The sequence below is a fragment of the Megalops cyprinoides genome, chromosome 1 (genome assembly GCF_013368585.1).
Source record: "Megalops cyprinoides isolate fMegCyp1 chromosome 1, fMegCyp1.pri, whole genome shotgun sequence".
NCBI classification, from domain to species: Eukaryota; Metazoa; Chordata; class Actinopteri; order Elopiformes; family Megalopidae; genus Megalops; species Megalops cyprinoides.
In genome coordinates this window covers 63,098,893-63,126,574 of record NC_050583.1, presented here as the reverse complement: position 1 = coordinate 63,126,574, position 27,682 = coordinate 63,098,893, and the positions used below count along the sequence as shown (strand labels likewise).

Below are 27,682 nucleotides of genomic sequence, written 5' to 3'. Positions count from 1 at the left end.
TAGCATAGTGGTTAAGGCGCAAGACTTGTAACCGAAAGGTTGCCGGTTCAATCCCCCCTGGGATGCTGCTGCACCCTTGGGCAAGGTACTTAACCCACAATTGCCTCAGTAAATATCCAGCTGTATAAATGGATAACATTGTAAAGAACTGTAATCTATGTACGTCGCTTTGGATAAAAGCGTCTGCTAAATGAATAAATGTAAATGGAGCCATAGAAGAAACGCACATAGCCAGGCTAACATTAGAGCTAGCCTAGTTACCTTTATAATAATTCAGTTGTGAAAACTTAAGCTTATGATTACAGCTACTTGTAAATGCTCTACTCATAAGGAAGGAGCCCAGGGATTTTTTCCACAGTTTGCACACTTTATAAGCACGCTGTGTTCAATCCACAAATGGCAGGTGTCTGATATAATTATGACTAATTCGCTTTTTTCACCTCTGGTTGCTCTGTTGGCTGGGATGACACAGAACTGTGTAAAATGCACAATGGTGACAGGTGTGAGGAAGACTCTAATTCTAACTCAGCCAGTAATTCTTAAAAATGACAATGATTTATTGTAGCAGTCTGATAGTGTTAAGATTAATAACTGGTTTCAGACTGTTGTTTCAAAATACCAAATTAACCCACCAAATCAAATTCGGAGTGATGCAATGCACCGTAAGAAAAGCAAAGTCAGAACATATACAGAGGTGGAGTGTCTGTGCAAATGATAAAGTCTGTTATCTTGCCTGGTATTGAACTATTGTCATGCCAGGGCATCCATTATACAGTATACGTATACATTCCCACATTTTCCGGTTATTTAAAACATTTTTCTCTTTATTTCAAAGCTCAATAGTTTCCAAACAGAATAGATAAATACTTATAAACCAAAAAACTATAAAGCCAGAGTCTACATGTTGCTGCTGTTCATACGAATGTCAAAATGCAGGTGCGTCTCTGTGTCAGAATTCTCTGTTCATATATTCAGGATGTCATGGGTTGATGACTTCATGCAAGTGTTTAATAAGGACATGTCTTACATATTCACCAATACTGTAAACGTCCAAACTGTAGAAAGGCTGCCTGAAGTTGCCATGTCCATCATGGGACACTGTGGTTATTATACCTAATTTTTATGGCATACCAGCGCCACCGTATGGACAATCTGTAGTAGCTGACCTCTTAATTCCAGACTGCATCCAATTTTGTTAACACGAAACATCTTTATCAGATTTTAAATGTGCAATTTATGTCACACTTAAGAAATATTTACATTGCTTTTTTTGTCATTTTACAAAACTGTTCAAGTTCCTATAAACTACTAAATTAATTTTCCATAATTACTACAAAAGGGGACTATTGTTATATTAATACAAAAATGTATAGGTAATATAAATAACACATATTAGAAAGAAACTGTTTTCTTCACAGTTTTAATGTTAAAAATCTTCAGAAGATTACAAAATAATTCTTAAATTACGAAAAGAGAATACATACTTTTTCTTAAAGCTGGCAGCAGATATATAAGCAAGATTTTCACAAGAGTCCAGCAAAATACTATAAACACATGCTGGAAGTCTAGTCCTCTCAACTGTGGCCTCCTAAATAAGAAAGGTTATTGCATAAGGAAACAGATTTGTATTAATACAAATATGGTACAAGCAGAATTGTCAGTTATTTCAATAAATTAAATACACATGAAACAGCAATTTGTTTTGAAATATAGTAGTAGATCATATAACACATCAAGAGCATTAGAATTAATTTAAAAGATTCCTTTCTCTTGTATGGTTTATCTGTGGTTAATTATTATCATTTCAAAAGAAGTAATCTCTTATTGTTAGAAACATATGACTTATTCTTATAAAAGGAGGGTTACAGGAATCCCGTCACATTATATCAGTTATAACTGACAGCAGTGTAATCCATATTGGCAGACAATTTTGAATTATTCATACATTCAATTAATGAATGTATAGAAGACTCTCTAAATGGTATTACATAATACTAATAATAATAGCAGTATTATCACAGATATTAACTGTATCAGCATTAGTGTTGTAATATGACTGTAAATGATTTCCTTTAAATACCAGTAGCACCTTTTCAAGAGTAGGAGAATGGTGTTTACTGAAGATAACCTTTTTTTTTAACATTTTTCTGTTTACCGTTATTGCTTTTTATTATTTTGTATAAATACATATTCGTTAGTATGAAATAGGCCACCTAAACTAGGAAATGTCCAAATATATATTTTATATTTTTTGCTATTTTCCTTTTGTAAAAATGATGGAAAAAGTTACAAAAACTGAAATTAGCCTCTGGGTGGCAATATACTACATAGACCAACTGTAAAAAACAACTGCCATCTAATGCCTGGACCTGTTCATGGAAAACAGCCATTTCCAGATAGCAAATTCTCTGCTCAAACATTTTCTGACAGACATCTCTCTCTTTCTGAACAGAACAGAGATAAAAACCTGTTTTGGTCTTATTTTGTTTTGAACCTCTTAAGGAACTGAGTCTTTGTCACTGAACGACTTCAGGTACATATATGTTTCACCTTGATCTTGGAGTAAATTCAAACAGAACTGAACAACAGAAGAAGCAGCGTTTTCATCTTGGTGCACTGTGGTTCACTATGAGTCAGTCAAGCAAATCCTTTGTGTTCCCGATTGGAGAGGTACCATATTTAAATATTTACATGTTCCTCCTCCTCTCCTTGCAAACAAAGGTGTTTTTATATGGTGTTAATATTTGATGTGCCAAGTGAAAATGTAACAGGCAAACAGACTGGTCAGTCTGTATATTCTCATTGATCCTCACCTCTTAGCTTATCCACTGTAGGGATTGTTCCCTTTTAAAAAGTGTGGTATTCCCATAGGAAGGAACTGACAATAAATTCCACAGGCAAATAGTTAGACAGCATGACTAACCCAAATACAAACCCATAGTAGAGTTCAGCATCTATGCCTTGTTACTATGGCACATAGTTGGGAGGACGTTCAAGTCAGTGACCTTTCTAGTTAGAGGTAAAAATGGCTTGGTAGTGGTGTTAACTAACTGCCTGTGGGGTGTTTCTGATGTGAGGGGAAGCTTGCTTTTTTTTTCCAGTTCAGAGAACCGACTCTATGGCTTCCTTCTCCTCAAACATCTCCACAGAGCAGTCCTGGGCCTGGCTGAGGTGTGTGACAAGCGGCGACGTTTCGTCTTCAGCCCGAACGTTAGCCACGGCCTCCACCCTTACCGCCGCCAGCTCCTCGCCCCCCTCCTGGAGCAGCTGCTTCTGCTTCTTCATCTCCTTCTCGTTGATGTGGTGGAGGATGCCAGCCCCCAGGGCGTCACCCTCCACGTTCACCACTGTGGTCGTGCGGTCCCTGCAGGCACACAGACAGCACAGTGTTTTTATCAGGGTTTCCTTCCACTGTTAAAAAGAGAGCACCTACAGCAGGGCTATGTATTACGCAAAAGGGATGGGAATGTGGTTTCGCAAAGTAATAACACGAAAAATAAAATACAAATATGTTCAGAGTTTTTGATAATGCTTTCGACCTTGTATAACCCCTGTGCCAAACTGCAGCAGGTATACTTCTGTAAGTAAAGGCCACAGTATAGCAGAGGTGGACACCTTGGCTTCAGAAAGTAAAAGTCCTGCCACGTATTTGTTCTAGCCATTCACTAAACATGGTGATTAGCTCCTCTACCTGGCAGAAGAGTTGTGCCAATTAAATTCAGCTGGTGTAATGAATGGCTGGAACAAATGTGTGGCAGGACTTTTAATTTCTGAAGCCGGGGTGTCCACCTCTGCAGTATAGGCTGTAATTTGTAGTTTATGTGGTGGCTTATATTGGGCAATACATCTCAGCTGTGGATGCAGACATCTCAGAGTTGAACCGAAACTCACACAATCCAGTCAACAGCCAGCATGAGCGACAGGTCGTTGGTGGGCAGCCCGATGGCCTCCAGGATGATGGCAATCGTGATGATCCCCCCGGCCGGTATCCCAGCTGCCCCGACGCTGGATGCCGTGGCGGTCACCCTGTGGGCAGGACACAGAAAGGAGAGCGTGAGGGGGGGGCCAAAGAAGAGCATGCACGCAAACCTGTGTTCTGCAATCCCATTAACAGCTATGTAGGCTTTCTGGTAGCTCCACTTTCTGGACACTCCAACAGGGTTTTACAGGTGAGTTATGATGTAGCCCAGCCAGGCAGGAGAAAATACAGAGGGGTGCACAAAAAAATCATAAATACCATATAGACATTGGGATATAAGGAGACAACAGGGGGTGCACTGAGGTCCATCTGGGGGTGCAATGCACCCCTAAGCACCCCCATAGCACCGGGTCTGACCCCAGGTGTACCTACAGGATGGTGAAGATCTGCCCGGCGTTGAGCTCAGCGTTGTTGAGCTGCGCAATGAAGACGGCGGCGATGCACTGGAAGATGGCGGCTCCGTCCATGTTGACCGTGGCGCCGATGGGCAGGATGAAGCGGCTGATCCTCTTGTCCACGCCGTTGTTCTCCTCCACGCACTTCATCAGGGAGGGCAGGGTCGCTGAGCTGGGGAGAACCACGGCTGGGGTGAAATTCAGGATTCCCACTGTCTCCATAAGGATACATCAACATGACACAACCACTACAGCAGCCTAGGACAATGGATTCTCTTGTGCCAAGAGGTCCAAAAAAATTTCAATCAAATTTTGGACTGTCCTCTGAAAATGGGCAGTGGTTTATTTTACAATTAACACTGAATCTGTCTAATTGTAGATAAAAATATAACTATAAAAGGGAGAAATGTACTTGAAAAATAATCCCAGGGACAATGTGTACTTCTGCACTTAAAGCAAACATGTTTAATGTAAAGTAAATGACCCTTGCAAACATTTATAAAATGTTTGGTATGACCATACAAATACATACAAAAGTCTTCTTTCCTGTGAAAGGCAAAAGGATTCAAGGCTATTTGGGCCCGTCTAAGTCAGGACCCACGGCCCTCAGCCAATAGAGCGTGGATTGTAATATGTAACTAGACTGGAAACACAGACACAAGTTTGATTAATGCCAGCCTAATGCATATCCATGATCGGCAGCTGACAAATCGTCATAATTATGTATTATTCACACAATGCGGATCCAGAGGAGGGGTTGTGTAACTATTTATTGTTTATTTATTTAGAAAGTTGGTTGGCTGGTGGGTCGGTTGGTGCTGCTGGTTAGAATGGGACTAAAAGGCACTGTCTTCGGGGGGGCTTTGCAGTTCCAGCTTAACTTCACTTCAGGTGTACAGACAATGACTGTCTCTTCTGTACCTGGAACATGTTGCAAAGGCAGTGGTGAAGGGGGTGATGAGGCCGGACAGGAAGCTGAAGGGATTCTTCCGGGTGAATGTGAAGTAGATGAGGGGCAGAACAACGCCCCCGTGGATGATGTGCCCAAGGATGGAGGCCAGGATGTACTTCCCCAGACTGGTGACCAGCAGGACAACGTCCTCCATCTCCACGATCTTACTGCCCACCAGGAACATGATGCCAACGGGCACGTACCTGAACCCGGACAGAGTGGCTCACAACTTGACCACATGGTCATTTCAGGAGACAGATTTAAAAGCTGCTATACACATCCCTAAGGTGCCAATAATAAAACAGGTGCAACAAACACAAAATAATGTCTCTATGAAGACTCCTGACTACTGCTTCATAAATAGGGTTAGAGAAGAGAATTGTATTTGTATAGCATATTTATGCTAAACAGCATTCATTATAACGCTGTTCATTAGTGTAGTGCATAGTTGTGGATTTAAATAGGAATTTGATATGAGTTAAAAAAGCTAAAAAAGCTAGCCAGCAACATAACATTACAGCTGAAGTCAACAGCTAATGCTACTACTATTAGCTAGCTAGTTCATTATCAAAATACATAAAGAATTGATTAAGTTGACATCAAACCTACTCACACAGGCACTTAAAATCAGACAGAGGTACGGTATGTACCTTTTGGAACATTGTCTTCATTTGTCTGTCGTCTGTTCACTCAGTGTAGTTAGTGTCTCCCCTTTTTAATCGATAGTAGACCCAGTCTACCACAGGAAGATTGATCTGACAACTAACTAGCTAGAAAGGATAGCATTTTCTGTATTCAGTCTTTGAGAGATAATTTTGAACCCTGGAGTTGCATTTCCTGTTAATAGCCATCGACTGCTCATATATTTTCTGTGTTTAAATAGTGATTACCTTTGTATTATCTCTCAAAGACTGAATACAGAAAATGCTGTCCTTTCTACACTGATGTGCGATTTAAAGGGCAGTATGACCCCCCAGTATGTGCTTTTCCAATCTAAATCCAAAGAGCAGCTGCACACGACATCCCTCACGTACTACACTCTGAGTGAACTTTTATTTCTACATCTGCTGCAGGATTGCACAATGCAAACAATCCATTACCAATTACCTACTGCGTGTACAGCGCGTTCACACAGACTAGGCATCTTCCAAAGGTTGCCAAGCCACAGCAAAAATAATGAGAAGGTATGGCCTAAATCCGCGAGCCACTAACCACATGATCCAGGAGACGAGCACCATGGTGGCTTCGTTGAAGGCGTTGAAGAACTGGATGAGCAGCTCTCCCTCGGTACCCAGCTTCCTCAGGGCCACGCCGAAGACCATGGCAAACAGCACTAGGCCCAGGATGTTCATGCCCTCGGTGTCTGTTCCCACAGGGACCTGAAGCCCAGCAGAACCAACCAGAACATCGTCATTACATTACATTCATGTAGCAGACACTCTTACCCAAAGCAACTTCCAGTACAAAAGATCAGAAGTGTATCCACTCAACTTAAATGAGCAACGGTGTCGGACCAGGCTAACAACACGTCCAGACCAGTGACTGTGAGCACAACACTATTCAAGCACTACCACAAATTAAGTTCTGCTAACCTGAAACCAGACAGCCTAGAAACTAAGGGAAGCCAAGTACATACACTACAATACATGACAAAGTCACTGGATCACAGTATCTGTAACACATTGGGGTACTACATTTAAAATTATCAGCAAATAATACCAGTAGCAAGTGTTAGGCGGAACCAACATGCAGTCTGACAAGGTGGGTCTTCAGTCTGTGTGAGAAGATGGTCAGTAATTCTGCTGTCCTGACCCCTGAGGGAAGGTCATTCCACCACTGGCAGACCAGTACAGACAGGCACCGTGGCTGAGAGGAGTGACCACATCGGGAAGGGACAGTCAGCTGTCCCAAAGTTTCAAGCGTAGTGATCTGGCCAGTACATACGGTTTGAAAACCGACCGTAGTTACGACGGGGGCCGTCCCATTTCACTGTCCTGTATGCCAGCGACAAGGAACTTGACATGAGCAATAACAGGAAGCCGGTGACGTGAGGTGAGGAGGAAACTGTGCACATCTCAGTCTTAGTCAGGTTAAGCTCTGGGTGCCGGTCCACCATCCACCGTGGAAATGTCTTTCAGGCAAGCCGACATGCACTCGGAGTCCTGTATATCAGATGGCGGAAAAGTGTCGTCAGCATAGAAATGGTATGAAAAGCCACGGGAAGAGATGACAGAGCCAACTGCATCTAAAGACAGAAGAGGAGGGGGCAGAGTACAAAGCCTTGAGGGGCACCCGTAAGCAGACTGTGGGGTCTAGACCACCGTTCCAAGACATCCTGAAAGAGGGTCCAGAGAGGTAGGATTGAACTCAAAGAAGAGCGGTGTCAGAGATGCCCAGTCTAGCCAGGATAGAAGTAAGTTATGGTCCACTGTCTCAAAGGCTGCAGGAAGGTCCAGACGAATTAAGACTGAGGAGTGGGAGAATGCTCTGGCTAATTGAAGAGCTTCCGTGATGGAAAAGGGGGCAGTGTCTGAGGAATGACCGGCCTGGAAGCCAGACTGAAAGGGTTCAAGAAGCTTGTTCTATGAGAGAAAGATATCTCTGATGGAGATAAAACTCCATCAGAACTCCAACTTCACCTTCTCTCTTAATGATATCATTTACAATTATCAGCTGAAATTTTCAGTTTATCAGAATCACACAATCCCATGTCACAAACTCATCCTCTGATGTCACATCAAAGTGTGAAACAATGACAGTCATGTAGTTCCACACTGGAGCACACAGGTATGCACTCAGAAACATTGTGACCAGTTGGTATATCACTCTGTGCAACATCATGGTTATTTGGGTGCTTGTCCCAGGAACAAGAAGGTATTCATGTAGACTTAATGTTTATTCTATTACCTTCATTTTACTTATACATCCAATTATCAGAAAAAAAAATATCCCAAAAAATCCATCCATTCTTTTTGTGTACTGCAGTGAGAGTGTCTGCTTTCACTATTCAAACCCAGTGACGCACAACCAAGCCAGCACGGGTGTGGGCGTGATTCCACTGTGTGCGGATAAGTGGCCTTCAAAAGCTTTGCGTTGGACACAAGTCCGGAACTGGGCCTGGTTATCAGCAGAATCGTGAGTTCAACAGCCCCGAACTCGCTCAGCCAACAGCAAGCGGAGGACAGAGAGGAGGGTAGTGACAAGCATAGAAGGAGACAGGGGCGGTTCGCAGTGGAATCCCTCCGTTGTTCTGGGCTCTATCGAACATTGCTGATTGCATCATTGTTTGGCTTTTAGAGTTGCTCTCTGACTGGCATGTTTAAGCCCTGCTGTAGTCAGAGCCCAAACCCCCCCCCACCCCCCCACCCAAAAAAATGGTGGTGGAATACATTAAAGCTGAAGATCGCTGAAGTTATTTTATCTTTGTACAGCACATTGGTCACAATGCCTGCTACACGGTCATGCCCAGAGTTACATGTCCGGGTGGCAGACATGTAGAGGGATCACTTGAAGCACACGTTCCAGCAAGTGCTCCAAACAGTACTCTGCTGTACCCAGCTGCTGAAGCTATCAGGAGGGCACAGCCAACATTGCACAAAGCCATCCATGCGGCCTCACCCATGCCCCGTTCCAACACATTACAGTCATTCCACAAAGCACAAAAGCTTCGCGTCCGACTGCTCCAAAGCCAAGCAGCGCTTTGTGAATCCATTGCTGGACAATGGCAGCCCTTTGGATGAAGAGCAAAACCTACTTAAACCTCACTCTGCCCATATCACAAGAAACTGAACGCTTTTTCCTTTTTTGTTACAATAAAGAAACTTTACCTTTACCTTATATAGGCCGAGGAAACTAAGGAGACAAGCACAAATTAAAGATTTAGCACAAGCATAAACTTGTGTGGAAGTATCTGGTCAAAAGCACATAAAGAAATAAATATTGGTTCAGCCACATCAGATAAATGGATTGTGCCATTGTCATCTACTCCAACTACACATTCAAAAATGTTTTACCCATTTCCTAACCACAAATGATGTACTCATGCATTTGGACATGTCATTATGTCAGTGGGGTAGGAACTGTTTTCTTTTAAAAAAAAGAACTCCTTCCTGCTTCTGCCCCACCCTCGCTGCCCTACTTCCACACTTCCACACTGTGTCTACTCTCCTCTGCACAGCACAGCTGACCTCGCTCTTTGCTCTCCTGCACAACACAAAGCTATGACCACAGAATGCTTAGCGGAGGCTAGTACGCTGACTCGGCCCCTTAACTTCCTTCGCATTAAGCACAATGTGTTTATTCATCTGGTCAGGCTCCACGTTCCATCACTCCACTGCCCCTAAAACTAGTTCTGGCTGGTTTCATACATGGGGCTAGTTAAACACCGGGTGAGGAGGATTCATGTAATACAGTATGTCACCAGGGGGGCTTGCCCAGGGCGGCTCACTGGTACAAAGCACTGCACTGACACAATGCATGCCGTAATACAGCACCTTCAATGTGAGAGGGCTTTCAGTGGGTTGTCAGTTAAACTCATTTAGTGAATTGAACAAACTACAGACTGCAGTCAAGTTGGTCATGAGCAGGGATCCATGGGTTTGAATCTGCACGTTTTAGTCATGGTGCTTAGATATGCTGAACTTACCATCTGGGAGGTAAGGCTCCCATTGCTGAAGTTCCCCACTGTGATGATCTTGTAATCGGTGGCATACTGTAACAACAAAGACACATGGGAAGGGCGTGTCAAGATTCAGTCATTTGGATTTTAGTTCTACCACACTATACCACTTCTCTGGCTACTTGATGCTGATGTTTCTTGGCAACTACAAACATCTACTGTGTGTTCCAGTGATCAGTGGCTTCTTCCTTACATTCTAAACTCCACCAGTACCCCCCCACCAACACTACCACCACTGCTCATACTGAAAACATCATTCTTGGTGGTAATGTAAAACTATCGGCAAAATTCACACAGAGACAAATGGAAGGTGCCTATCTCCGCGTCCAACTTGACCCCTCCCTCCTTATTGCCGTAGGCGTACACCCACACCCTGAAACACACACCCATGGGCCGCCTCCATGTGCCTTATCACTGCTACCAGGCACGGCTATGATCAATTCGGGCGAGACTCACAGTTTATTTTTTCTTTTAGAAACATGTCAAATAATGACCACTCAAAGGCTTTCCTGCTTTGTAAGATGCCTCAATGCCACAATGCCTCTTCCTGTAACTGGAGCAATGGCAGAATGAGTGAGGTAATCCTTTTAGTCTTAAATATTTTCTTTACATATGGGTGCAAGCAGCTGGTCACGAGGACAACAGTCAAGCTAAACCCATAGCATACAGTTTATGACAGCAGTATTAATAAATGCAATTACTCTCTGAGGATTAACAGTTTTAATTACTTTTATTTATTGCACTGTGTGAAAAGCAGTTGCCCCACTAACATCATATGGGGCCACATTCCTTTCTCATCCTGTGGTAATAAATGGAATGAATTAAGAATTGGACAATGACCCTCCTCTGACCTTCCTAAGCAAAATGGCAGAAATAGCCTGGGATTTTCACAGAGTTTTGTGGAGTGTTTATCGGAGCGGGTGAGTGGCAGAGTGGCAGAGAGTGTCTCAGTGGCAGGACATCCTACAAGGGACAGCATGCTGAGGGCCCATGGGACACCAAACCTAGGGTGCCTTAAGCGGTAAGCTGGGATTTGGGGGGCACAGACAAAGAGCAATACCATCAATTGAGGGAGGTAGGCTTTTGCTGGAAGAAGGTGAAAAAGACCCCACTTCGAAATGAAAGAGCTAAATTGACCTCTGATTGTTTGGAACATCTGTAAGACAGCCTGTCTGCCCGTGCCAGAAAACGGCAGTCTTGGCTTCTCCTCCTACCCCCCGCTGGACCCTGTCCAGGTAGAAGTCTTCAGAAAAGGGCCCGGACAGAGGAATAATTGACTGTTCCACACAATGACCTGACTCACTGAGAGACTCATGCGACCTCAGCATTCACCATAAGATGGATGGCAATTATCACTTCACTGTTTACTGAAGTAGTGTACTTTGGAAGTGGACTAAAAGCTCTGTTTGGAGTCTGTAAATCCGTCAGCAGTAGCACACTCCAGGCTCTGCACAACTCAACCTGACCATACTATGCAACTCCAGCCAATCAGAGTGAACCCCTGACCCCCTTTTAGACAGCTTTTCTAATTCCGTGGCCTGAGAACAAGCTGCAGTAAAAGTTTAAAAGAGGGGGCGGGGGGTTACCAAGCTATTGGGACTGGAATGAGCTCACTATGGAAACGCTGGCTTGCTTGTGTGGTGAAGTAAGGGTAGAGTTGTCTGACCTGGAAGACACCAGTTCTTGAATCTCTTTACTATCTTGCCATCGGTATCTGAAACTGGACAGTGGTAAATGTGAGGGTGACGATAATTATCTGGCAGAGACGTACAGCCAGGGATGGTGCTAGGGTGTTGCGTCCTTTGGAGCAGTACTGTGGCGTCTGGTGGGCTGAACCGGAGTGAAAAAATCAGGAAAGTATGGACTTACTGTGCGAAAGGCTGCAGCAATAAGGTTAGCCGGAAACAAGTTCCTGTAAAAGAGAGAGGGAAAAAATATGAATAGACAAAAGCAACATTATTAAGAGAGTCCAGCCATCTCAATCACATCCAGCCCATCAAGTCAGACTCAGTTTTTGCTGTGGTCATAAATACAGAAGGTGAGAGTGCCCAGACAAAAGAATAAACGCGTGAAATGTCTGAAACATGCAGGCACCGCTGCGCAGAGAATGAGATTTTCCCCGCAGTAAAGCTCCCGGTAGTGTTGTGGGTGTCAGGTTCGGGGAGAAGCAATGGGTGGCCGGTGGGGTTCTGGGGCCCGGCAGGGTCTTGCCGTAAGGTGAGCAGGTTCGCGAAAAGAGCTGCACGCCCCTGTATGCGTTTCCTGGCTGCACGCTGCTTGAACCCATTGAGCCTGGTCACACAACACGCACTGGCAGATAGCTGCCCTAACCTCTGCCCTGACAGCTTCAAAAGATCCGTGGCAGCGGTATTGCTTTTACCATCACAGGCGAGTTATCAATTAAACTGACCCATAGTGGATGGGGGCCAGGGAATTACATTAAAACTGCTCTAAACTGAAACAAATTAAATGCAGTTAACAATTTTTTCAGTAATAATGGCATCAGAGATACTGTAGATATTTGGATCATTATAACTTTTTTTCAAACACTGGCTATAAACCTTTAGATACATACTTTCACTTCAGTATTTTCAGTAAAACACTCACACCTCCTGCTACTCCCCCCACCACACACACACACACACACACACAATTCCATCACATGGCATGGGAGCAAGGAACAGGATTACTTTCTGCAAGGCTCCGGCATACAGCGTGATTTTCTCAAGGGCTCTAATAAGCGGATTATAGTGAAGTGATTTTTAAAGACAGTTTTACGTAATTGTATTGGTTATTCCTAAAGCTACAGAACTCAAAAGCATGATCACTGGTAAATAGGACACAGGATATGAGAAACCCAAATCAGACCATTGAAATCACAAAGAGGCTGGTTAATTTCAGATATAGTTTGCTTGTACTGGTGCTTTATCATGTTTCTGCCAAGATCCTTTGGGATGCTCGCAGTTACCTGCCTTACAAACACTATTTAACATGTCTGTCTCATTAAATAAATTCATTTGCATTTGAAATATATATATTTTAAGAAGTCACTAAGTTTTGAAATCATAGTCTTTAAACTGATCACACATTATTTCAAGAGCCTTACAAGGTCTGTTCATAAGTGCTACCTCCAACCTGCCACTTTGAATTTATTTTCAATGAATCACCTTCCATGCATACTAACTAATACTAATAGTAAACATACTAATATCCTGGCATGGAGATTGGTGACTGCAACAATTACTTCCCATGTGCAGATTTGTGAGTAGCACTGAGTCAATGGCAGTGAGCATGCAGGTGTCTCCTGGAATGCCAGGAAGGAAGACAGTCGTAACGGTCAGCCAAGGCCACACGTGGGTTTCTTCCTGCAGCTCCACCATATACGAACGTGTTAGCATGATTACTCGTTTGCTCGCCCTAAAACGCTGACCTGGTATACAAGGGCTGTTGAAAGTGTGTGAGAGTGTCTCCGTACCTAGACGTCCGCAGAGGATGCCACTACATATAAAACAAGAAGTGGATTTTATCTGATGCACATCTATCTCTCACGTTTAACACGGAACTTCATGAAAGTATTAATTATACAGACATTCAATCAATTTTAATATAAACAATGGAATCCGTTTCCGTGCCGGTTAATGTCACGATTTTTTTTTACAACACAAATTTAATTACTGTTATTATTATGGTTGGATATGTTTGAATCAACAGTCAACAACGGAGGCAATGTGCCACTGAATGTCTTAACTTAGCATAATTACTCAAGTTATCATCAATTTTCAATTCTATTAAGTTGAATAACATTAAGTTAACATTGTTTTCTTAACATAAATAACAGATTTTCTGAACACAGGCCATTTGCTCAGGGTTCCAGTGGTGCAATGTTCGCTCTGATACGCTGTTGCGCTCAAACTGCGCTCTGTCAAGCCGAGGGAAACGACGGAGTAACTGCTTAAATTTATTATGCCTGAATAAGCACTATTCCTAACACATTAACTCGTATTCCACTAATTTTGCTTCTATTGAAAGGACTGCCTCTCTTTTCACAAGTACCCTCATGTCGTACGATGCCAGTGTGTGTTACCTGAGGAGATCTAAGAACGAATCCGTAGTTTGCTTGTTGGTAGTGACTGTTTCCAAACCCAGGCTATTGGTGTTCAGCGCACCTGCACCAACCCCGGGCTTGATAATGAAGGCCATAGCTATACCGATGGCAGAAGCGATGAGGGTGGTCACCAAAAAGTATGACACGGCAATTCCGCCCAGTTTACCCAAGGATCGGGTGTCCAGACTGGCTGCCCCCGAGATCAGGCTGCACACGACCAGGGGGAGGATGACCATCTTCAGCATCCTCAGTAACAGTTCCCCGGGGAAGGCGAAGTAAGTCATCTGCGCTCGAGTAAGGTTCATATTCCTGACCATCATGCCGAGTCCGGCGCCCACCAAAACCCCAGACACTGTCAGTATAACCAAAAGATTCTTTTTCAAAAACACCACAAACTTTTCTTTGCATGCTTGAGGATCGCCTTTGCCTGCAACTTTAGTTGCGGTGGACACCGAGCACTCGGACACAGGGTACCCGTTTCTTTCGTCTTTCCCTTCCATTTCTTTTTTAAACTGAGCACAAGTCGGTTCTGACTTTAAGAAAATTCGGCTCTCGGTGCGGGGCGACGTGTTCAGCCACGGCTGACGTTTTGCAAAAGAGAAGCTCCCCAAATACTAATTCACAGTCAAGCCAACGTTTTTTCCTGTCGATCGCGTATTAGCGAATAGGGAGAGAGGAGTGAATGCAGAGCATGCGCGCTATTCCCGCTACCGACGGTTCAACAGGCAGAAGTGATGGAACGGTGCAGCACTAGTGGTGTATTACTCCAGAATTACTCTAAATTAAAATGATGAAAAACTGAATTAAGAAATACGTATGCCCATTTTGAAATTCAAAGGAGTAAGCTGTCGTTACCTTATATAACTGGGCGTGGAGGCGTAACAGCCTACATAGGGGGAAAACACGAATTTTATGAATGAAGTCGATTTCACCTCACTGTTTTGGTGTCTACATTACACCTTAGATTATTCATAAATTAAACCTACTTTCAATTAACTAAGTATAAAGTGGTGGCTTACTGGACAGTTAACGTAAATGTATCACGAAGTGTCAAATGATTTGGTGTTACAGCGAACAAATTGTCAAACATCTATGCCACAGACACACGGTTACATTGGTCACATTACGTCATCGATCTGTGATAAACAAAAATAGCTGTTTCGTGTGTGATTGAGGTTGTTTCATTGTAACAATGAGAATGTCATCGAACAAGCAGTTATTTTGACAAAATATCTGGAATACAGCATGTGGGAAATAACCGTTATTTGTTTGCTTAAGTCTGTCTTTGTTTTTAATGCTGAACAAAATGCACAAGGTCACATTGCAGAAGCATGTTGAAAGATGCATGATTAGGCCTATTAAAGCGCTGATGCCACACATGTGTTAACGATTAACAAAGCTTATGCAGCTGTAAAATTAAACAAAATGTTACCGTCGTTATGTATTGCATTAGTCTAGTTGGACAGCTCACAATAGCTGTGATATGAAAAAAATGAAAACTTAAGTTATTTACGGACCATTTGTGGAATAAAAATTCAATCATATATTGAAACGATGACAAGCAAAAGATTAAAGGTTACTTCCATAAAGAAACATAGAAGACTTCTCAGCACTACAAATAGAGCGACAAAGAGCGAAGACCTTAAAGAATCCTAATGTTGTCATTCTTGCTTTGTGTGATTTGTGTATTTCTGAGCAATTTAAAATGAATAAATATTCACCGGAAAGAATTTTGTATTGACTAACTGTATCTCAGATCAAACATTCCAGTAACGAATCGAATTAATGTATTCGGTAGGACTGTACAGGTTTGAAATATCGCTTTTGGAAAGAACAAAGGATCATTCGTTCAATGTGTCTGGTCTATAGTTTCACCACTAGAGGGCACCCTTTTCACAGTAAAACGACATGAAATATCCAGAGGTAAAAAGCATGAAGTGATTTAAAAAGTCTGTATCGACGAACAAGTCTTTCAGTTTCGCTTTCATCCTAATTCTCCTTTTTACCTTGCATTGAACGTCTACCACTCTGATTTCAGTGATTGATTCTACAGAGAGAAAATGTCTAATTAGCTTCATATCTACAAATGCATTATGATTTCATCGATTTTAAGTAGGCTATAGGCACTTCTGCTTTGTCAAGAAATAAAAGATTCCTGTACTAGGGGTTTCGAAATCGTTACACTCAGAAATACAGATGAATAATGCAATTGCCATGTAAGATTTAAACGCTACGGGGCGCTAGACGCAAAGGCTCAAGCCACAAGTTAATGAGAGTGGTTTTGCTCAAGGGTCCGTGTCAACTTGCATTATTAAAGAGACCGCCGGCTTGTGCCGCTAAAGAGCACGAAATTATTCTGATACAGAGAACAGTGTCTGGAAATGGGTGGATTAATGACGTGTTCAAGCAGGGGATCCTGATGCACAAGTGGGGCGTCACTTTGTTTCTTTGTTCTCTGATATGGATTAATATTTCATTATAATTATTCAGTAATGGTACTTCTCGGGCAGCACCTCCTTGCAGAACAGATCCATTATTATTTTTGTGGGAAAAAACATATACATTACATAAATGTACATAAATACACATTTACATAATAAATTACATAAATAAATGTTAGGCCAAATAAATATATGTATATATTATATATTATTACTTATATTATTTTACATTTATTCATTTGGCATTTATTCATTTGCATTTCACCAGAAAGTACTGGGCAGTTACATGGTATCAATCAACGATGCCAAAGCTCACTGCACATCTCCACCTGATACCCCTTGGATCTCTTTCTGTTGGCTGGCTTTTTTTTTACTCAACCTTTTCCAACTTTTTCTCTCCTTCCCACTATGTACCAACACTGCATTTGTATGGCTCCTCACAGCTTCACTGCTGCGCAGGTAACTCCATTTAACTGCCGTATTTCTTCATCTTTAAGCCGCTAAGTGACACTTCTGCCATTCACTGAGGAATCTTCCCGAGCAGACCCCCTTCAACGTGTCTCATCGCCCACGGCTCCACACCAGACATGTGCACAACGATCTCATTACTGTCTTATTCTGTTTAGCTTCAGATTCCTTGACATCCCCCTGTCACAGACAACTGCTCCTAATTACCCTGCTTTCGCCCATCCCACTTTCACATTTTCCTTCATTTCTGCATGGATTTGTTGTCCCTTCCTTCTAGCTGATTATATCACAACAACCACAACGTTTTCCATATTAATCAAATGCATTTCAAAGAGCTGTAAATGCATTTCCTTGGAATGCTTCCAAATTAAATACTGCTTGAACCCATTTGACACGTAACATTCTTGCAACATTGCTGGAATGTTGCAGGAATGTGAAAGCAACGTGCCAGTATGACATACTGACACACTAGGGGAAATTTCGCTGATAGTGCAAAATACAAAGTATATTTTCAATCCATAGCTCTTCTTTGTGGATGGCGTCCTTTCAGATTTATGAAGAGGACTCCTTCCTGGGGAGATTGGTGGAAATATGCAGCACAGTAGAATGTTTGGTGTGCTACCTTGAAATCAGCTGTCAGGGGAGCAGACTAATGGCTGAGCACACTTACCCAGTTTCCACACCCTGTCAGTACACACTCCATCAGCTGTGGGTCACACCCTCACGAACGTACATACCACACACATATGAATTGCATGTGGTTAGCTGTATATTGCCACTCCTGCTATTCGACCTTCTTACATAGCTAGCTGGTGGCTGTTTCTTCCCTTTGCCCAGCTGTTCATCCGATGCTCCCTCTGCATAAGTACAGATGTTTAATTTGAGCAAAATAACATCTCCTTGATGACTGTTTTCCCCCCACCTTGTGCTCTAGTTATGCAGATTTTCTGCAGTGGAACTTGAGCTCCCCATTTCCTGTTATATTGTACAGATTTAACTTGTAAGAAAAAAACGCCAGCCCAGCACTCTGCTGGCATTATGCCAACATCCAACTACTGTTTTTTAGAACCATCAGACAGGCCCTGACCACTTTATTTGGGGATAAGATGGTACCATACTACCTTGATTTCTCTTTCTCTTCCATTGACTGAGCAATACATAAACACAAACTCCCACAAATCCCTGCATATTATGATAAAAGAAGTCAAAACATGATAACCATGTTGACACCAAATAACTAGACTAACTGGTTAACTAGTTGAGTGGTAATCCCATGAGACAAACTCAGACACAAGGCACACACATGTATGTCATAAATTCAATCTGCATCATGTCTAAAAAACATTTAATAAAAGAAAGGAACAAGGGGAACAGCAGTGGTTGCATTGGCAATTTGGAGGAGGTGGATCTCTCTGAGTCAGATTCAGAGTCATAGTGATCTGTGTAGCCTGTAAATGGAGGAGGTTCATAACTTTGTCGCATTAAATAAACCCACATTTGAATAAAACCTCAGTTATGATGGTTAGATGCTTTACTTTGAATTACACCTTTTAAATGTTGTATGCATCCAAAGAGGTCAAGGTTTCCTGAGGGTAAAGTTAAGAGGACCTAGGTCACCTAGACAGGTGTTTTACACAAGTCACCTTGTGGGTCCACTGCAGAGCGAAATGATCAGAACAGATGTGAACTGCAGATAAACCGGAGTTTGCGGTTTGTTTCACCATTTGCTTCAGCGTATGATCCTTTACAATGACAGAAATGTAATCCTAATGACGGAATTATTATTTCTCTCTAGAGAGTGTCACGACGTTCTAGGCAGCCTACATAGCAACGTTCCGGTTTAGTCATTCTGCCTGGATCATTCTCTCGCCCACCTACAGGCAGCGTGACAATAAGTTGGATGTGGAATTATACTCCTTCGTCATATATTTCACCGAATGCTAAATATACCACATATTAACACGCTATATTTTCCCAGTGAGGGGAAACATCATATTTATAATCGCAAGACAATGAAATATTATACTGGACTGATGCTGGGTCTGTTCTTCTAAGACGGAGAGAAGTAGTCTGTATCTCACAGAGCTCGGATAGGCTTACTGTTGGAGGTACGAGACTACTGGCTAACAATTCCATTTGTCGTCGACGCAAAAGTAGGCGGGACTCGGCGCTGTGACTCACCGCACGACCCATCAATCAAGTTAAATGTCTTGATCTTGCAGCCGGGGACTCTGCCGCGGTCGATTCTCAGCGGCTGCTCCATGGCCGTATGTGTGTTGCAAGGATTTGTTGCATTGTGCAGAGATGAGCAAGTGATATCACTCCGACGGCGGTACAGTTTAAGGAAATTTAAAAAGTGGCGAGTGATAGGCTACCACTCAGCCAGGACTTTGACTCATGAGTTCTACATAATTGGCGACGGCTGAAGTTTAAAGTTACTGTTTAATTTTTCGTTTTATTTAATGTTTTCTGTTTAGTTGCTGTGCATCCGGACTGGACAGATCCCTCGAAAAGGGTGAGTACTGCCATCTGTTTTGCACCACAGTGTGTGGATGTGATTTGGGGCAAGGAATTTGGATGGGACGGTTTACGCCGTGTGTTTTAGTCTTGTACCTAATCGTTCGTTCTGTCAGTAATTTAAAACGGTCTGTTAGTGGTTGTAAATATCATGCCGTTGGCTACCTGGTTAGCGAAAAGGCTGGAACTTAACGGTAGCTGCTTCCCAACTATCCGGTTTACGACGATTCGCGTTCACGACTGTAAAAATGCCGCCATTGATTGTTTCACGACACAAAATCCTGATTTCCGACACGTTTTAAGGAAACTGCGAACAGATTTATAGACATTAGGATTAGCTTGAATGTCATGTCTTGTAGGCTAATAATCAAACATATTATCTTAATGTTTGCTAGAAAAATTCCGTTAAAATGACAGGTAAAAGGAAGGCTACATCAGTGAGTGGTGTTTCCGCTCCGAAACGTAATAGAAAGTCCGTACGTTTGGAAATGAAATACAAAATAATTCAGTTGTCAGACAATGGAAACTCAAACACCGAAATCGCACGAAAGTTGGGACTGCCTCGTACAACTGTGGTGACAATTTTGAAGGATAAGGCCAGAATATTGGAGGAGGTCAAGAGCCATGCTCCAATGCAGGCAGCATACATTCGCCAGCGCTCGGGTCTTATTGCAGAGACGGAGAAAATTTTAAAAGTATGGATTGATGATCAGACTCGCCGCCGTGTCCCCGTGAGCCTTGCAGTAATACAGGCTACAGCGAAAAACGTGTTCGAACAGCTGAAAGAGAGGCATGGTGGGGGCTCCCACGAAGAAACCTTCCAGGCAAGCAAAGGTTGGTTTTATAGGTTTAAATCGAGATTTCAGCTGCATAATATCAAATGTGAACACGGTGAAGCCCCAAGTGCAGAGGAGGAACCAGTCGGGGATTTTCCTAGAAAATTAGCTGCAATGGTAAAGGAGGGTGGGTACTGTGCCAGGACCGTTTTTAATGTTGACCAAACGGGTCTGTTTTGGAAGAAAATGCCTTCCAGAACTTATATTTCCAAACAAGAAAATTCAACGCCTGGTTTTAAAGCAGCAATGGACAGACTCACAGTCCTCCTTGCAGCAAATGCAGCTGGAGACTTCAGGTTGAAACCTCTACTGGTGCATCATGCAGAAACCCCAAGAGCACTCCAAGGCTATGCCAGGAGCTCTCTTCCTGCCATCTGGAAGTCAAATCCCAAAGCTTTAGTTACCAGCACAGTTTTCGAGGAGTGGTTTAGTGTGCATTTTGTCCCTGCTGTCAAAGAGTATTGTCAGGCTAACAGCCTTGCATTTAAAGTCATGCTGATTTTGGACAATGCTCCCAGCCACTCTGTGTCCATTGAAGACTTTGACCCAAACATAAAGGTTGTTTTCTTGCCTCCTAACACCACGTCCTTGCTACAGCCTATGGAGCAGGGTGTTATGTCATTATTTAAGGCCTACTACCTCAGGCAAACCTTCGCTCAGGCTATCAGTGCAGCTGATAAGGAAGACGCTCCAACGCTTAAAGAGTTCTGGAAGAGCTACAATATTTTGGATGCTGTGAAAAACATTGCCACATCATGGAAAGAGATAAAACAATCGAAGCTCAATGGGGTTTGGTGGAACCTGTGCCCGGAATTTGTCACTGATCTTCATGGGCTCACTGATACAGTTGAAGACGTGACGGAAAACGTGGTTCGGATGGCTGGCCAGCTGCAGCTAGAGGTGACTGCAGAGGACGTTACTCAGCTGCTGGCGTCTCATTCTCAGGAGCTCAGCGATGAAGACCTTCTGCAGTTAGAGCAGCAAAGACTTGAAGAAGAAGAGAAGACCCGCACGCATGACTCCCCGCCTCGGGCTGCCTTGTCGACAAAAGTCCTGAGTGAAGCTTTCAAGCACTTTGAGGCAGGAATGGCCCTGCTTGAGGAAAATGACCCAAACTTTGAGAGGAGCTCCACAGCAAATGAAATCATCAGGAGTGGTTATGCCTGCTACAGGGAGATCTACAGGGAGAAAAAGAAGGCAGCAGTTCAGACATCATTGGAAATGCTTTTCAGGGTGCCTGCAGTAGCATCAAATACTCTCCCAAAGAACTCGCCAGCAGAATCCCGCCCTGATAACGACTCTGATGAACCAGGACCATCATCCCTGTTCCTACAGTAAATCCGAGAAGGCAAGAAAAAAAAAACACTTTAAATGTGTATACCTTGTTCAGTTCAGTTATGTTCTGTACGCTCAAGAGGTCTAGGGGAGGGGGAATGAGAAAAAAGCAGAGCCAGTGAAAGCAAAGTGAAGAAAGTCTAAAAAGCCAACAGACATCTGCACTCCAAAGTGGGTCTTTAATTTAGTTTAATGTGATACTTGTATTATTTTGCTGTTTGTTGTTTCCTTTTGTGAACCTATGATGGGAAGCTGAAGTGTATGTATTTTTGAGCAATTCCATTGCGATCTTAAACATGAAGAAAAAAGTTGTGTACTTCAAATGTAGATCCTTCTCTAATTTTACATTGGTGCACATATTTGTGCAGAATTAATTGATTAATTGATAATTTTGTGCTTGAATTGAATTTTTACTGCCATTGAAAGTTATGGATGTCAAAAATTAAGTAAAATTTAAGGATGTACTGTGTTTTGCATGGATTGTTGTAATGGGTCTCAAAATTCTTCTGGTATTAAATTGTACTTCGTCTCAAGCTTTATGGTTCTTCAGATGAAAATGTTTGCAATGCTAAATGTCACATCCAAAATATTTTACCGTTGAAAAGCTGCTGTAAAAATGTGTTTTACAAGGCTTTTTACTTTCATCAAAATTTCTTTGTGAAGCCAACTTCTGGTAAAATGTCATGGAATGAGAACAAAAATTAATTGTCCAATCACAGTACGGGAATTCATAATGGACAAACATATTAGAAGCTGTGCCAAAGGAACCTGAATATCAGTCATTATGGACCCATACTTGCAACACTCTGCCATGCTTTGTCAGTTATTATGGATGGCTATTAAGTTAGCAGCGTTATCCAGTGAATATCAACGATGTCAATGGTTAATTAGCTAACTAGCTACAAATGGCACATAGCACGGCCATAGCTAACCTACAGGTAGAAAATGTTCTTAGAAGTACTGATGTACTATTTAAATTTATCATAAGCTGTCAAGGTAAACTGTCAAGCCTGCTTAACAGTAATTTCATCATGGTAGCTAGCTTGCATACTACTAGCATATTATACACCTGGCAAACATTAATAACATAGTGTGGCTAGACTGCCTATGGAACAGTAATTTCATCCAGATATATAGGCAAAAAGCAGAACTTAAAAGATGACATGAATCATTTTCATACTGTCGAGCCATGTATATGACGGCAGTAGCAATTCATTGATTGAGCAGACTGGGTAATCAACTGATGTTTTAATTGACAACAGTTTTTAATAGAAATTAATTTGGGTTTAATACACAAGTCCCTTAATGTCATGCACAGGAACTGGCATAACTGTTAATCTCTTTGTATTTGTACGTTGTCTCCTCGTCCCTTTGTTTTGTGTCTTTCATGGTTGTTGGTGTGGATTTGGAGGGGAGACACGTGAGACATAGCTCTGAGTATAGGGGGCAGGGGTTATTGAGAAAGTCTTTATTTTGTTTTTATTTGGCCCTACAGTATGTTACTGAAAATCCATATCGCCAGACTGTCTGCTGTTTATTTCCACGTGGCTGGGGTTGAGTTCTGAAAATGAAGTAAGTTAGTTGTATGTCCTTCAACCCAGGGGTTAGTCTGTGAATGGCAAGAAATAGATTTTTAAAGCAGCTGTCACCTTGACATATATTGTGTTACATTAGCAAGTAAGCATGTAAGTTAGCATCTAGCATCAGGTTGATGGTTTTGTTTACTGTATTCGCCAATTAATAAATTGCTGATTAGTAACATTCAAGGAATAGGGCAAACTACAAAGCTAATGTGAAAAATAGAATATAGTATGTGAACTGAGGTGGCTAAACTAGAACTCTCAGAAACTAAAACGGACAAAAACTTTGCCAATATGGTATTTTAGCTAGCATAACACTACTTCTGTTATGCACACTAACTGCTAGAAGTAAGAACCAATACCCTACTTTTTTGACTCACATTTAGGTATTTAATTATTTCTCTTTCTCCAATGTCTCCCTTGCATTCAAGTGATTTAAAATTGTTTCAACTTCAGTTTCCGTTTTTTGATCATACAATAAATGTTGTATATTCACTTCCTGTTTTTAGCTTGATCGTTTTTAATAATGTCGTTGATACACAATTCTGGGGTACTGCCAAGTCCTCCCTGTAAAATTAAGTGAAATGTATTGGTTGAAGATGAGGCTTTTGACAATACACTATTGGATCATCTAAGAATTCCTGTATTATGCCATGTCCAAATTGCACGTTTTTCCCCAAAGTTGATAAGACTGAAATACTAATTTTTTCACTTTTCTAAATATACATTTCAATAATATTCCTTCATGTCAACCTTGATGTTTAAATTATTCCTTCCCCATAGATTTTTGCCTTTCGTGTTTTGAATGGAAATATCACATCCATAATGTTGGGATTGCCATTTATCCTTTGTGTACATTGTTTTACTTGTGACAGAGGGCTGCAAACAAGCTGTTGTATTTTTTATGCTAAGATTAACAGCAGTATGTGTTGCCTTGTTGTGATCTGATCCCAACTGCATGCTCAGCAGTGCTCTGTATCTCTTGTTGTAACCATACTCTTTACATTGTAACTGTTTAGAATTGCCTTATGTGAGTTTTGTTGAATGACCAGTAGATGGAGGAGAAGGGAGGAGAACAGCAATGTGGTCCATAGACTAAACAAGGTGTTTTTACTATTTAGAACTGGGTACCTCTCTATCTCAGGAAAATTCCCATTGTTATAAGTTTGTAGGTTAAATTTGATAACGGGCCATTGTAGTTTCACAAAGCTTGCAATCCTCAAATATGTGTTTATATAGCCCAGGACACAGCATTCAGACTGGAGCTTCTGTTCTTAACCACCAAGTCCTTCAGGACATGGTTGAAAATACTGTTTTAAACCAGCTCAGGTGGTTTTGAGAAGCACACCCCTACCCTGTCCCTCTGTACAGGCCATTATGAATGGTTTGTTGTCAAATAGCTCAGGCCAGGGCTGGTCAATGGCAGATTAGACAGGCACTTCTAATTTTGCTGTTAATCCAGATTAGGGCTGTGTGTGCTGTAGGGATGCTGTTGCATGGAGGCCATGCATAGCTAAGACTTCAAGCCCTCAAAAGGCTGCCACTGCTTAAGTCACTGCAAATTTAAGGACTCTTGGTTTTCATGTACACATGATTCATTTTGGCTACAAGCATTAGAAATTTTTACTTCACGACATCCTAACTCCATTAGATGTCTGTTTTGTTACTTTAGATTGTTATTTTTGCAAAGGCCCTTATCCAGGGTAGATTAAAATGGCTGCCCTCACAAGACTGACTCTAACAACATACACTATATGGACAAAAGTATTCGCACGCCTGACCGTTACATTGTAATGACATTGTATTCAAATACATATACTTTAATATGGAGTTGGTCCCCCTTTTGAGCTATAACGGCTTCCAGTCTTCTTGGAAGGCTTTCCACAAGATTTTGGAGTGTTTCTGTGGAAATTTGTGCCCATTCATTCTGTAGAGCATTTATGAGGTCAGGCACTGATGTTGGACGAGAAGGCCTGGCTTGCAATCTCCGTTCCAGTTCATCCCAAAGGTGCTGGATGGGGTTGAGGTCAGGGCTGTGTGCGGGCCAGTCAAGTTCTTCCACACCGAACTCATCAAACCATGTCTTTATAGTCCTTGCTTTGTGCACTGGGGCACAGTCATGTTGGAATAGAAAAGGGCCTTCCCCAAACTGTTGCCACAAAGTTGGAAGCATAGCATTGTCCAAAATGTCTTGGTATGCTGAAGCATTAAGATTGCCCTTCACTGGAGATAAGGTGTCTAGCCCAAACCCTGAAAAACAGGTGTGGCCAAATACTTTTGTCCATATAGTGTACATCATTTGTGTCATCATTGCATTTGCATTGTATTGCATTTGAAATGTCAAGAAGATCGTACATTTAATAAAAGTAAATATCTCTTAAAAAAGAAACTATTTACAATGAAAGCCTGCTTAGAATAAGTACATGCTAAGAGAAAGTAATATGGCTTAATAACACAGGCAGTGAAAAATGGAATGGAATTACATATTATTTTCTGTACATTAAATGTACACTTTGACTGTTATGTCTATATTAAGTCTCTACTGCTTTCTGTAGAGATGCAACAATCAAGGAAAATGAGGCAACTAAATGAGCAATTGAATTATGTGTAATTGCTAGTAGCAGTTAGAATTTTATCTGATATGTTTGTGTTTTGAACTCGCATTCAAGGAATCATGGCTGTGAATTTGAGAATGTTGGCATCAGCTTCTCTGGACACCTTCCACTGCTGCATCACCTTACATATGAAGGTGATATTTGCATCGCTGTTAGATCATTGCATAGAATGTCTGAAGCTTCATTTTTTTTAAATCTCAAAGGCCGTTCCTTTTTTCTTACCCTACAATCTCATCCAGGGTGACATCTTTATGTATTCAGTTATGTAACTATGTAATCAGTTGGTTATTTGTTGGGTTGGCACACTGCTGCCCTGCAAATGTGTCAATGTGAAGATCTTATGCATGTTCAGATGCTCATGTTTGAGTGTGCGTCCATGATTTCTCTCAGGATTTGCAAAGCATAATTCATTAACTTGTCTTTAATTTGGCCAGGAGTTGTTTTCAATGGTCACAATTACCTCCTGCATTTTCTGCAAGGTTTTCAGGCATTGTACAATCAAAATGGAGGAAAAGGAGGAGATCGCTCAATGATCCTCAGGAAGTGTGGATTCTTTGGTAATGGACACCATTTGCCGGCTTCTGTCATAGTGTTTGTAAATGCTTGGATTTTAGTATGCTGCACATACCATCCAGTGTGTATTATCCCAGTCACTGCGATGAAAACGGGGCTTGAAATGTACAGGCTGGTTGCGAGGGGCAAGGCTCCCCAGATTAGTTTGTTTGCTCAATGTTATTGAGAAAGAAATCCTAGAGCCTGACTTTCCTTTCTGTGTAAAGATCTAGCATAAAATATGGCTGGAAAATATATGTATATTTTTATATATATAAAAGTGTATATATATATATATATATATGTGTGTGTATATACATACATATATATATATATAAGTATATATATAATATATACTTTTAATTTTCCAGTTTATGGATGATATCGTAAGAGCTTGCTAACAGCATATGTGGGTTTGACCAATATAGTCTGCATGTGTAAATTTGCTGTGGGAACATTGTCAGCTTGTGTTGTGTATACCTTGAACTTTAGTTAAGGTGAGTCAATGGGAACAGTTTTTGGTTGATTTACCTTGAGGATGCTAGTATATAAAGACCAGGCTTTGGAAAACACACTTTCCCCCCCAACCCTGTATTTATTGCAATATTTGATGGACATTTTTAATGTCTAAGAAGTCGCTGAGACACTCTGCAATGTGCCATGAGAAACTGGGTGAAACTAGATTGCAACTGTACATTTTCCCTGCTATTACCTAACTGTCAGTGTCTTGTGGAATAACTAGGAAAAGCGTAATAGGTGTCCACTGCCTCTTGAGTGCAGAGATTTTGCATTCCCTTCTTCCATGGAATTTCCTCTGACTAAGATAAAATATGAGTCCAGTAGGATTAATTAAATGAAATTAATATCTGAATCAGCAGAGATCAGAATGGTTTATGAGGCCAATACCTCCTAGACAATTAGTGGCCCCTGCTTTAGTAGGTCGCAGTGACATCTGTGATTGATCCATAATGGCGCACTGCACGGTGGAAGAGAAATGCACATTCAAGCTCTCGGTTTTCTTAGCTGCTTTAAAATAACGTCAGGAATGTTTTGCCAAGCAGAATTCTTCCTATAATCTGGTTTAATACACGCACTCTGTCAGCCTATGTGCTTACACTTCATTACACTCCTGGTCCCAATAGTGTGAAGGTAAACCAAATCTAAGGTGAAATTAGATCAATCACACAATAATGATGTTTTACGCCTACCTAAATGCATGTAGAGTACAT

The 27,682-nt window shown here is 41.8% G+C and overlaps 2 protein-coding genes across 2 annotated transcripts in view; one reads left to right on the top strand and one right to left on the bottom strand.

Moving 5' to 3' along the window:
- Nucleotides 1–2,213: 2,213 nt before the first annotated feature.
- Nucleotides 2,214–14,644, bottom strand: LOC118778066 (neutral amino acid transporter A-like). Its single transcript, XM_036529399.1, has 8 exons — nucleotides 14,089–14,644; nucleotides 11,874–11,916; nucleotides 9,972–10,037; nucleotides 6,539–6,705; nucleotides 5,296–5,529; nucleotides 4,352–4,546; nucleotides 3,892–4,026; nucleotides 2,214–3,364 (listed from the first exon to the last, which is right to left on the bottom strand). Exons 1-8 carry the CDS (start codon nucleotides 14,607–14,609, stop codon nucleotides 3,103–3,105), a joined length of 1,623 nt encoding a protein of 540 aa, XP_036385292.1. The 5' UTR covers nucleotides 14,610–14,644; the 3' UTR covers nucleotides 2,214–3,102.
- A 5,379-nt stretch (nucleotides 14,645–20,023) lies between these two features.
- Nucleotides 20,024–27,682, top strand: part of LOC118793750 (tigger transposable element-derived protein 1-like) — a 33,152-nt gene continuing 25,493 nt past the window's right edge. The window contains exon 1 of the mRNA XM_036551990.1: nucleotides 20,024–21,705. Coding sequence (XP_036407883.1) covers nucleotides 20,024–21,705 — 1,682 coding nt within the window. The remainder of the gene's footprint in view (nucleotides 21,706–27,682) is intronic.

Excerpts from the sequence above, each read along its gene's own strand:
- LOC118778066 (XM_036529399.1), bottom strand. The coding sequence starts at position 14,609 with ATGGAAGGGAAAGACGAAAGAAACGGGTACCCTGTGTCCGAGTGCTCG. Across the intron at positions 5,530-6,538 it reads CTCGTCTCCTGGATCATGTG|GTACGTGCCCGTTGGCATCA; the intron begins GTTAGTGGCTCG and ends GTCCGGGTTCAG. Across the intron at positions 4,027-4,351 it reads GGGCAGATCTTCACCATCCT|GGTGACCGCCACGGCATCCA; the intron begins GTAGGTACACCT and ends TCCTGCCCACAG.